The 11649-nt window shown below is 38.9% G+C and overlaps 2 protein-coding genes across 5 annotated transcripts; both read left to right on the top strand.

Moving 5' to 3' along the window:
• Positions 1 to 7368: 7368 nt before the first annotated feature.
• On the top strand, positions 7369 to 10061 carry LOC138178843 (reticulocalbin-2). 3 transcript variants are annotated; one of them, XM_069111136.1, is made up of 4 exons: positions 7369 to 7771; positions 8154 to 8392; positions 8479 to 9082; positions 9157 to 10061. In XM_069111136.1, exons 2-4 carry the CDS (start codon positions 8173 to 8175, stop codon positions 9326 to 9328), a joined length of 996 nt encoding a protein of 331 aa, XP_068967237.1. In that variant the 5' UTR covers positions 7369 to 7771; positions 8154 to 8172; the 3' UTR covers positions 9329 to 10061. The 3 variants fall into 3 exon arrangements, with proteins under 3 accessions (XP_068967237.1, XP_068967235.1, XP_068967236.1); XM_069111134.1 differs by having other exon boundaries at positions 7372 to 7771; positions 8166 to 8392; XM_069111135.1 differs by lacking the exon at positions 7369 to 7771 and having other exon boundaries at positions 8034 to 8392.
• A 119-nt stretch (positions 10062 to 10180) lies between these two features.
• RpII33 (RNA polymerase III subunit RpII33) lies at positions 10181 to 11515 on the top strand. 2 transcript variants are annotated; one of them, XM_069111453.1, is made up of 6 exons: positions 10181 to 10254; positions 10344 to 10392; positions 10473 to 10617; positions 10697 to 10904; positions 10982 to 11188; positions 11250 to 11515. In XM_069111453.1, the coding sequence occupies exons 3-6, from the start codon at positions 10486 to 10488 to the stop codon at positions 11432 to 11434; spliced, it is 732 nt and encodes a 243-aa protein (XP_068967554.1). In that variant the 5' UTR covers positions 10181 to 10254; positions 10344 to 10392; positions 10473 to 10485; the 3' UTR covers positions 11435 to 11515. The 2 variants fall into 2 exon arrangements, with proteins under 2 accessions (XP_068967554.1, XP_068967553.1); XM_069111452.1 differs by having other exon boundaries at positions 10182 to 10392.
• Positions 11516 to 11649: the final 134 nt, after the last annotated feature.

Below are 11649 nucleotides of genomic sequence, written 5' to 3'. Positions count from 1 at the left end.
GCGGGAACGAAGCGTAGTCGGATTTATCAGCGCCTCGGCTGAATTTCTGCTCTTCGTGCTCGGTCCGTGCCGCGGACGCGATCGAACGGAACGACGGCCAACGATGGACCGCATCCGGTTCGCTCACGCTGTTGGCTGCATTCATTTCGCGCGTCGTTTCGATACGTCAACGAGCGTTCACGCTCTCGTGTTTATTCGCGTTCGATCACCAGATAACCAGAGGTAACTCGCGACGAATCTCGAATCGCGAGAATTTGAACGGTGCTTAGGCCTCCGAGAATGGGAAAGTTCGGGAACATTTATTCCCTGTAATCGATAGTCGAAGTCAACCATGAAATATTATAATTGATTTATAGCGGCAACAACCGTCGGATTTATCAGCCGCTCCGTTCTGCACGGTTCCACTCCGCTCTGTGCCGTGGACGCGATCGAACGGAACGACGGCCGACGATAGACCGCGTCCGGTGAATGAGTGGCCAGTGCATTCGTTCGACGCCCGTGTGTTTGCTTATGCAATTAACCATTGTGAACCGTGGTCGCCGACCGAGCGGTGAACACGTGGAAAATTCGATTGGATCGCGTCCGATTTTAAGAACAAACGCCGACCACGAATCGGCATGTATTCGCTAGTGAAACGTTTAAACGTGTGGCAACTTCTCCCCTTTTCCTCGAACGTTTGTTGTATTTCTTAGAAGCTGAACAGTACAACCCTTCTGGCGGAAATCTGCGATTTCGACCTCTTGGACCGAGCACTTCCGCGTCAGAGAAAGAGAAGAGAAAACTCGACTCGATCGACGACGAAGGGGAATTATTCTTTCGACCGTACGATCGCCATCCAACGGCAGCGTGCTCGTTCCAGGCAAGGGTTGATAATAAATTCAAATCTAGGGGTGCGCGCAATCTGTGATTCAGCACCATTAAGCACAGGATCCAGCGAAGGACGGGTCGCGTACTTTCTCCTAACTTGGCACGTCCACGAGTGGTCGCCTCTTTAAACCTGCTAAGAGGTAAAAGAGATCAGTTTGACGGCAAAAGAGCACCGCCATATCAATTCCTTATCGTTTCACGATTTTACGAGGCTAAAGTGCTAGACGGATATTCCGACCGAATGAAAACCCCTGTTTGTTCCACCTTTTCCAACTTGCTGGACAAAATCCGGAATTTCATGGATTCTTTCTCTACATTATGTTTTGACACTACGTTGTTGCTCAAACAGCCGGAGAATTACCCTCGCGTTAATCTGTCCACCGATTAAGGCAGAGTATTGCAAAGTTTTTAATATGTGGCTACATAACGAGTGGGATCTATAGCTTTTTTATAGTTTGCCTAGCCAAGACGTATGCACGAAAATCCCACGCATCCCGAGTCGAGTTACAAGACAGAAGTATCGCGGTCGTAAAGCAGGCGAAATAAAATCTAGCTAAGTACCTTAGAAACAGAATGCCGAACGAGCGTGCTTTATGGGTAATCGAACCAAGTTTTTAACTATCTACATGCTCCTCCTTTCCGGGACATAAAATCCCAGGAAATATCTACATGTACCTACCAGAGGAATATTCGCGTCTAATATGCGCTCCCTGTACACCCATTGCTATTCGTTCTTCTCTGCGTTTCTTTTTTTCTTTTTTTTTTTCAACGGAATTCGAGTGCCTCGCTATTGCGCATTGGAACCGATTAATGAGTGGACTCGAAAGATACGGTGATTTATCGTTGGTGTTTCTTCTTATTTGCGTGTCTCGAATCGATTCTCGTGCACTCAGGCTTGTTTGTTAACAAGGAAACGAGGATCGATCGTCGGCGATAATGAATGTAGAATCGGGACGAGAAAAAGAAGGTTTCTAGGAGGTCTTGATTTATATCGGCTCGATATTTTCCGCAGCTCTCAGTGTTTCTTAATTCGAGGTTTCGCCGCGTGCCCGCCGCGGAGGTAATTCGATTTCCTGGTGAATCGGTCGGAAGTAAATCAGAGTACAGTCCCCGGCGAAACTCAATCCGGGATATTGTCATAATTTCCCCAAGATACATGGACGTTTCCGGGTCGTTTCGATGGAAAACGTTTCTTAATCTCGAGCCTTCACCGCGATAGAAATTATCTTCCCCCTATCCTTCATTTTCTATCAGGAATATTTTGAGAAATTATTCGTTCCGAATCCAACGTTTGTATTCGTATTTCACTTGGTTTAGAGCCAATTTGAGAGCCAAACTTTTCGAAAGAGGATTCATCCCTGTATAGATCGTGGCATTTTTGCGGATCGTGGTGTTCGTCCAATCGGCTTCCGCGTCCGCATGTGCTCGAGGATGTCGAGCGGAAAGGACGGCCGAAACCTTCGGCACGACAGCTCGAAATACGGCTTGTAAGTTTTTACACCGCCGCCTGGCCTGCCATATTCCCGAAAAGGAGCAGAATCGAGCCGCGGGATATCGATACCACGAGGGTACTCGTGCTAAGCTGCCTCGAGCTGTGGCCTGCTGATAACAAAAAGGTCGAACCAAGTATTCCGTTTAAACGGAACGGACGTTCCTTCGCGAAAAGAATTCCATTACAATACAGAAGAATCTTTGAGCTTGCTAATCTTTGTAATCGTTTCATCGTGGACAACGATATCCTCGAAGAATTTCACTTTTAAATGTCTCGGTGGCTCGCTGCCGGCTTAATTCGAATTCCTCGTGTCTCCAGATTCCATGACCGGTTAACGATCCGTCAGAAGAAAGAACGCTTGGCAACGTACGCTCCTCTTTTGCCAGTCGTTAGTATTCCGGTGCGAGGTGATCGTCGGGAAGCGATTTGACCAAGTTTAACGGATCCACACGGGTCAGCCTTGTCCAGAAGGCCCCTCGTGCGAGAGAACTGTTGCCGGTCTCCGTGCTTTAGCCCGATGTGCTCCTTCGCAAATCCGTCTGGCCGTCGCGGCAGCCACGAGCAGAATACCAATTCCCAATTTGTCCAGGCATATCGACTGGGTACTCAAGGGCGTGACACAAATGCCAGATGCAATCAACGGCCTCCGAACGTCGACACTGAGAGTGCAGTATTTCTCTTAATCCGCGTCATCGACAGCCGCTGAACAACTCTAAGAAATTCTGTATCTCCTTCCGAAATGGGACTTTAACGAAGATATGGTTGCTCGATAGATTGTAGAGAAAATCAGGAAATAGTTTGGATTAAAATATAAATTCACGTTTTAAATTATTCTTGATTCTGTTGATTTCGAAACAGAGATATTTTATTCGTAGCACGAACTGTAATCAAAGCAAAGGAAAATAAAGGAAAAGAAGGACAGTGACCTAAGATCGACACGAACTAGAGCCAAAATCCAGTTGGTTTTCTTCGGCGCTCCCGTCTCCTCAATATTGTCGCTATCTCTTGTATACAGTTGCCGCCATATTCCACGGGAAGCCGCCATATTACCAGAAACTTCCACCCCCTTTTATGTGGCTTGCCGCGGACCGTCTCCGCGAAAACTACCCCCATAAAAGTTGACGACTTAAATCGCGGGGCGTATGGCCTCGGCTGAGACAACCGCGCCACGGAAACGTCGAACACCCTTACGATTCTACGAAACGCCTCGAAATATTTCGTCGTATACCGCCGACAGTTCCAACATTTCCGGTTCATTCTCTCGTAGTGAAACGGAATGGAGAATTCTACTCTACGAACATCTCTTGTTTTTAAAAGCAATCGATACGTTTTAAGTGAAATAAAGTTGGAATATTCCCTTTGTTATTCAAACTCGTAGAATCGAGAAGAAGACTCGTTCGACCAGCTCCCATGGAAATTATTATGAAAGCCATTCGATTATGCTTCCTCAGAGAATTATCATCGCCGCTCGTAAATTCCCCTGGCGCGCAAAAGCAATCTGCGTGTTCGTTCCAAATAGCGGAGGCGGCGTTCGTTGCCGAATAGGCTGATAATCCCGGAGATACCGAACGATAAAAAGGAAAAGAGAAGAAGAGGAAAAGAAATCTTCGAGTGGCCCCGTAATGAAGGAGACCAAGATAAATATGGAAAGGAGGGCTTAAAGCAAATGGCGACCGGCTACACGATCCAGCCTCAATATGCTTGAAAGTGTCCCGCTGACGTGGCGTTTCGGAATTGAATGACCGAGGGATTAGTCCGATGTCATTGCGTTGACGATACGAAGTTCGGGATAAATTAAAAGCTAGATTGGAAAACTTATATTTGGGAAAGAGAATAAACAACGTACAAACGTTTCATTAACGATACACTTTAATTAGCGTCTCTTTGTCAGACGTTGGTCCAGCCAATTTTCTACCTAAAAATCCGAATTTTCATATCACTCGATGACGTTACTCTACTAATTTATTTTTTAAGTTAATTCTTGCAAATTTTCTATCCGATGCATTTTTGAAAGCGAAGACACAATCTTGCATTGAGTTTTAAGAAGCACGGAACAATTCGACACAAAAGTAGGCATAAACAAACGGGACCACTCCAAGTATTCCGCTTTGCGGCTAATATGACCGATGTATGTATGAGGGCAAGCCACGTATAGGGTAGGGGTGCATAAATATGTGCGTATGCGTCACCGCGCGCATAAGTGCCGATGAGGGGATTTGTAAATGATCTTAACGTGTCGTGTCAATCACTTAAGTATGACGTTTCGAAGTTCGTAACCTAGCTGGCTATCGAAAAATCGCCGTGCTGGGTAATGTTTCGAATCGTTCAAACGTTTTTTACTAACCAAAGTCTTGTTCTGTAAGAAGGAGCGCAGAATTGTCAGTGAAATACAACCGAAACGTCTTCTTGCGATTTCCGCGAGGGAATGCGAAGGAAGTCGGCTTAGAATCCTTTGCCCGCGAAGCAGGTCGTGACATCCGGTTGGAATCCAGCAAAAAAATATATTCCGCCGGCTGATATACCGTGGTGCAGAAGCGAAGTTCTCTTAAGACGTCGGAAACCGCGTAAAAAGAATATTTGGTGGCGGCAGCGCGAAGGGGCGAAATTACGTCAAAAAGTCCGGAGAATTTATCGGAGCACTTTTTAAACTCCGCCTTCGCGCGATTAGCATATTATTTCTATGGAAGCTCGGCCGGAGGGAGAGAGAGAGAGAGCGGGTAAGGTTCCTCCGTCGAGTTTAACGCGGCCAGGAGCATATCAAATATGTTGATAAATGATCCCTTTGAGCGATGAATAGGCGGCGTCGGGCTTTACGTATCCTTTTTCGTTCGTGCACCGAGCATTTGAATGTCAGAAGGAATGCTTTCAGTGGCTGCTCGTCCCCCGTCTCAGCCATTGGGAAAAATCACAAGCGTCTGCGTTCTCCGCGTCGGAATATTCCACCGGAATCGAAAATATCTTGAGGAACTCGTCGACGACGGATTCGTTAGAGTCGATCGAATGTCGAATTCAACGGCTTTTCCTTTGGGTATTACATTGTTCGACAGACGCGGAGAGAGAATGCTTATGAACGTTTGAATTTCCTCGCAAGTGAATGAACTTTATATGATCGTAGAAAAGTTGTAAGCGGAGCAAGTGGTAAATGCTGCACGCGACACTAGCGAATATAAAGATTAACGTAGTCAAACTTTTGGGTATTTTACCAGGGGAACATTTGTCATTCTGCAGAGAGGGTGAACGACGAATTTGCAAGCCTGATGGAATTGACACTTGACTTTGATCTCGAAATCAGTACAGTTCCCGGTTACGGTCACCGATATAAAACAGTCGCATTTCCGTTTCGCCAATCAGTTCTGACCGACCGCACTTTTCCCAATCTCCATATCATTTCACCGCAGACGGAGAAAAGAAAACAGAAGAACACCTACGGCGATTTTCTCGCTAAATAATTACGGGGTCAGTGAAGCTGGAAAATTGATCGCGGGAATGAAAAAAAGCCGACGGTTCGAAAATTGGAAAAATACGGTAGCGGCGGGAAATCGCGAAAGCCCGATGATATTTTACAGCATCCGCGTTACACAGCGCCATAGAGAAAATTGAAATATTTCGCTGACCGGCGATGTTTAACAAATTTTATCGTTCGATTGTATTTTACGGACGACGAACAATAACGTTCTGACAATTAGCATTATAAAGGGAAGAACACACGTCGGAAAGCATAACGAGAACGGAATAAATTTTCGCCAACGTAAAATTAATTGTTAACACTCCCTATTCGACGAGTGTATTGGTGACGACAGCAGACAACGCGAAATTGTCCTCTAATAATGAATTTCTGTGTTATTAACCGGGGGTACGAATCGTCGATTTTATCGTCCGAGACCTCCGAAATGCAGAACTGTTCTGAAGGGATAAGTTATCGGCCACCAATAGATCATGAAGAATTGTGCGATCGTATGGAATTGCACCATTATCATAATAATTCCGGCATAATTTCATCGTTTGCAGTCGAAACGTATAGCCATTACGCAAGATTTAAGACCGATAATAAAAATGATTGCATATATTATTTTCCAACTGTTTAATAAAAAAAAAATCATCATATTGTCTTTCATCGTTATTTAGAAAACAATCGATATTTTAAGAAATACTCTGAAAACAATTAAGTGATACATGCAATCATTGATTAAGGGCAAAATAGACATTAAATAGAACTTTGCGCCTCGGGTTCTGAAATACCGACGTGGAAAAAATCAGAGTGTTTCTTACGCCCTCTGCGTTTTGTTACGACAAACATAGTAAGTAGTAGCATACCAGTGCTTACATATACAATGCTATCTGTATATGCATGTACAATGTACATATATAATTTATAGCACTATGTATGTATATACTTCTGACATAAGATAAATCTATAACAAAGTTATTTACATATTAGATTAGCACATTAAAACCGTTTCAGTTGGAAATAGAATACAATAGAGACAAACAGAACAAATGTGAAAATTTAAAACTTTTTATCTTTAATAATAAAACTTGAATTTTATTTCTAGTTCAGAGATTTAGAATTTGTAAATTGAAATTCAAAAATCTAAAAATGAAAAAAAAAAGGGAGACAAACTTTTGGGACCTGGTACAGACGAAATATCTGTGGCAGTACTCATAAAAAAAAGCAAAAAAGTCTTAAAAAACATGAATTCAAAGACAACTTTAAAACATTCAAAGAAGCTGACATTTTCAGACGGCCTTCGATAAAATTCTTTTTTTATAGCAATAAAATCGATATCCTGCTTAGTTTTAAAAGTAGTTTTACTCAACTTTATACTATTTTACATATATGGAAAATAGACGTTCAAAATTCTAACAAATATCTTATACCTTTATGCTAAAAAAACTGTAATTCCTGTACGATAAAATGGAAAAGTGGAACTGAATTACGCTTTTGAGCTAAAAATATTTTTAACTGATATTTTTAGAGTGCGTACTTCCGCTTTACATCTTCGTAGTTTATCAAATCATTATCACGAGTCAGAAAATAACGGATATTATGATACTTTACGGTCTTCAGTCTCTTCCTGTCCTATCTATGTCGCTTGCTTGATGGTTACTGAAGTTAGAAATAAATTGAACGCGTGTTAGTATATCTATTTTTGAACGCTCACCCTAGAACAAAATCATGACCGCACATACTGATCGTGGCTAAGGTAGACCTGACGTTCTTTTTCTTCATCTCTTTTCACGGCGGGACGTACCAAGCACTGATATTCCAACACGCGCGTGTACTACTGACACCCTGAACGAAAGTGAAGTTTTGTCTCATTATCAAAAACGTGAACTCAAAGAGCAAATTGAGAATTCTTCTAATTACAATTTGTTACAATGACCAATCAATTTTAAAAGATTTCTTAATAAGTAAGTAAAATTACTTAAATAATATACAGTATAAACTCAAAATTGGAAACTGTTATATTTCTGCTTCATATAATACATACAACCTTTGTTTAATATATATTGAATTTTTTGCATGAACATCTTATTAGTACTCATTCAGATCTCCTATTATTATATTTTTCTTATCCTTGACTGCAAATCTCATAAAACAATTTTTTTATCTATGAAATCTATGAAAAATTGTCAAATTTAAATCTTATCAAAATCGATTTTCGAGAACGATTATACGACATGCGTAACGACAAACAGTCGATAGAAGTCGTTATGGCACACTGTGTAGATAACAGAGCATCTGTCAAATTTTTCTTGTTCTGAGGTTATCTCTTCTTATCCTAATTCTTAGAATTTTCCCAAGGCTTACAATGGGTACACGCCAAATGCGTGTAGAAATTCTTCTTTTTATCTTCACGATTCTGGGATCATTTTCATTCGGAAATGCAGCCTCCGCACATATACACTCTCATCAGCACAACAAACAGAGCAGCAATGAAAGAACAGAGGATGGTGCATTTAGTCCACGAGACATGGACCATTACGCTGGAGGAGAACATCATCAGGAGTTTGATCATGAAGCTATTTTAGGTATTCTTTATATTATATTACATTCATAACTTATTACGGTGAAACCAAAATCTTATCAACAAAATCATGTTCCTCACTTTTCATAGGAAGCGTAAAGGAGGCAGAAGAATTTGATAAACTTCCAACAAAAGAATCAAAACGACGTTTAGCAATTTTATTAACAAAGATGGATTTGAACAATGACAAATTTATTGAGAGAAACGAACTGAAGGCTTGGATTCTGCGTTCTTTTAGCATGCTTTCTGCTGAAGAATCTCAAGATCGATTAGAGGATGCCGACACAGATGAAGATGGTAAAGTCAGTTGGAATGAAATTCTTCAAGATACATATGGCACTGATCCAGAAGATTTAGCAGTGGATGACAAACTTATCACTGACGACAAGCAAACCTTTCAAGCTGCTGATATAAACAAAGATGGTTATCTTGATACAGAAGAATTTAAAGCTTATACACATCCTGAAGAAACACCAAGAATGTTTCCACTCCTATTGAAGCAAGCTCTGGATGACAAAGATACAAATAAAGATGGGTCTATTAGCTTCCAAGAATTTATTGGAAATAGAGCTAAAGCTGAAGATAAAGAGTGGTTGTTAATAGAAAAAGATAAATTCGATTATGAACATGATAAAAATGGAGATGGAAGATTGGATTCTGATGAAATACTTTCTTGGCTTGTGCCTAGTAACGAGTGAGTAAATATTTATATAAAATATTTTTTAATTAATGACTTAGGAATATATGTGACATCATTAAATATTTTAGGGAAATTGCAAGCGATGAAGTCGATCATCTATTCGCCGCATCCGACGACGATCACGATAATAGATTGTCGTTTGATGAAATTTTAGACCACCACGATGCTTTTGTTGGTAGTGAAGCTACAGATTATGGAGATCATTTACAAGACATTGAGCGTTTCACGGACGAACTTTGAAAATCGATTGCTAAATGCATTAGCAAAATTTTACTTCCTTTCGTAATAGCTGTCAAAAACTTACATGGCTGAAAATATTTTTAATAATTCTTAATGCTATGCTTTCAGCTCTTATATGTTTTAGTATTCCTATTTATACTGCATTTAGAATACATTCATATTAACACTGGTACAACATCATTTACAATTGCACGAACTTGTTACAGATACTCAACAAATAGTTTCACAAACCACAGTCTTCCAATTTTTACAAAAGTTTAGTGCCATATAAGCATATTATACAAATGTTAGCACTTTAATATTTATGTTATAAAAGTTAGTATTGTTTATAAGAGTTACCAAAATTATACTATCTCATTTTTATTATTTATTACGTAAAATGATCGTTTATACGTGCATGCATTGATATCATTTTCTTTTCGTGAATTTACAAACATAAGTGAAAGTGAGGTATAAGAATTTAGAAAAATAGTAATTTAAAGTGTTAGATTTTACTAATTATTACTGAATATTTGCACATACGTATATGTGTATATTATCATATATATAAATTATTCATTCAGTTCCATTCATGAATCATTTTCATCAGAAACTATGTGTATCAGAATATGTAAAATGATTTATGTTGTTCAGTATTCATAAATACTCTTTGATGCAGTTTTGTCTACTTTTCGTATTATGTGACGAATGATATGTAATGAAATTTTTTTAATAAAAAGTACACTACATCTAACATGAGTTTTTCCTTTACATTATTGTAGAAAAGAATTAAACGATATTTTCTGATATTTTTTAAAAGACTATTTTCAAACTAGATCTTTCATGGCGGCGCTGCATTCCTAATTTATAGACCCTATGTATGCCTATAGCAGGAAGAACAACAGTAATTTAAGACTGTAAAAGGAATATATGTATTAACTGAGCTGGTTTTAACTACAAAACATTTTGTATTGATTTCAATATAAGGAATCCGGTAAAATGCCATACGCGAATCAACCATCAGTTCATATTTCAGATTTAACAGAAGAAAATGTGAAATTTCAAGTAGAAGATACAGAATTGAGGTAAGATAGGTTATATCGAATGATAACTAAATTCTTTTTTATTTTCTTCTCTTATTTTATTAAACTTTTAATTTTTATAGTGTAGCAAATAGTATGAGACGCGTCTTTATTGCCGAGACACCTACTATGGCCATTGATTGGGTGCAATTAGAAGCCAATTCAACCGTTTTGAGCGATGAATTTTTAGCACATAGGATCGGAATGATACCATTGATAAGTGATGATGTAAATAATTAAAAATCAATACTTCAACATATTTAAGATTTTTTAACGAAAACGGAAAGTTGGTATTAAAATTATTTAGGTTGTTGATAGGATACAATATACAAGGGACTGCCAATGCATGGATTTCTGTCCAGAGTGTAGCGTGGAATTCACACTTGACGTAAAGTGTACAGAGGATCAAACGCGACATGTAACCACTGCAGATTTTAAATCCAGTGATCCAAGGGTACTTCCTGTTACATCCAGGCACAGAGAAGATGATGCTAGTGAATACGGAGAAACAGATGGTATATATTTATTTAAATATTATATCCATTATTTTTATAATGCATTATACAACATGAATTGACATACTCTTATCCAGAAATACTGATAGTAAAATTGAGAAAGGGTCAAGAATTAAAGTTAAGAGCATATGCAAAGAAAGGTTTTGGAAAAGAACATGCAAAATGGAATCCCACAGCTGGTGTAAGCTTTGAGTATGATCCAGATAATTCTATGAGACACACGCTATTTCCAAAACCTGATGAATGGCCAAAATCAGAATACAGTGAATTAGAAGAAGATCAATGTAAGTATCACTTTATTATAGACATTGATTCCATACTAAATTCAATCGTAAAATGTTTTAGATGAGGCACCATTTAATTGGGAAGCTAAACCAAACAAATATTATTTCAATGTCGAAAGTAGCGGAGCTCTAAAGCCTGAGAATATTGTCATGATGGGCATTGCAGCATTGAAAAATAAATTGTCTAACTTACAGACACAATTGAGTCATGAAGTTCAAAGTGATGCTTTAAGTATTCATCATTGAATGAAATATATTGTTAATATTTATATATTTCAAGCTACTCTCTTTATATTCTTACAAAAATTAAAATTTACATTGATATGACTTGTATTGCAATACTACTTCTGTATCATTTATTTCCATAATAAAAAAATAAAATAAAACATCCATAATTAAAAAAAAAATTATATTATTAATTAGGCATGATTTGTATTAAAAAAAACAAAGTTGTCTTTGGT

This window comes from Bombus flavifrons, chromosome 4 (genome assembly GCF_040668555.2).
Source record: "Bombus flavifrons isolate JBK064 chromosome 4, iyBomFlav1_principal, whole genome shotgun sequence".
Classification (NCBI taxonomy): Eukaryota; Metazoa; Arthropoda; class Insecta; order Hymenoptera; family Apidae; genus Bombus; species Bombus flavifrons.
This window is presented reverse-complemented; position numbering and strand designations above follow the sequence as displayed.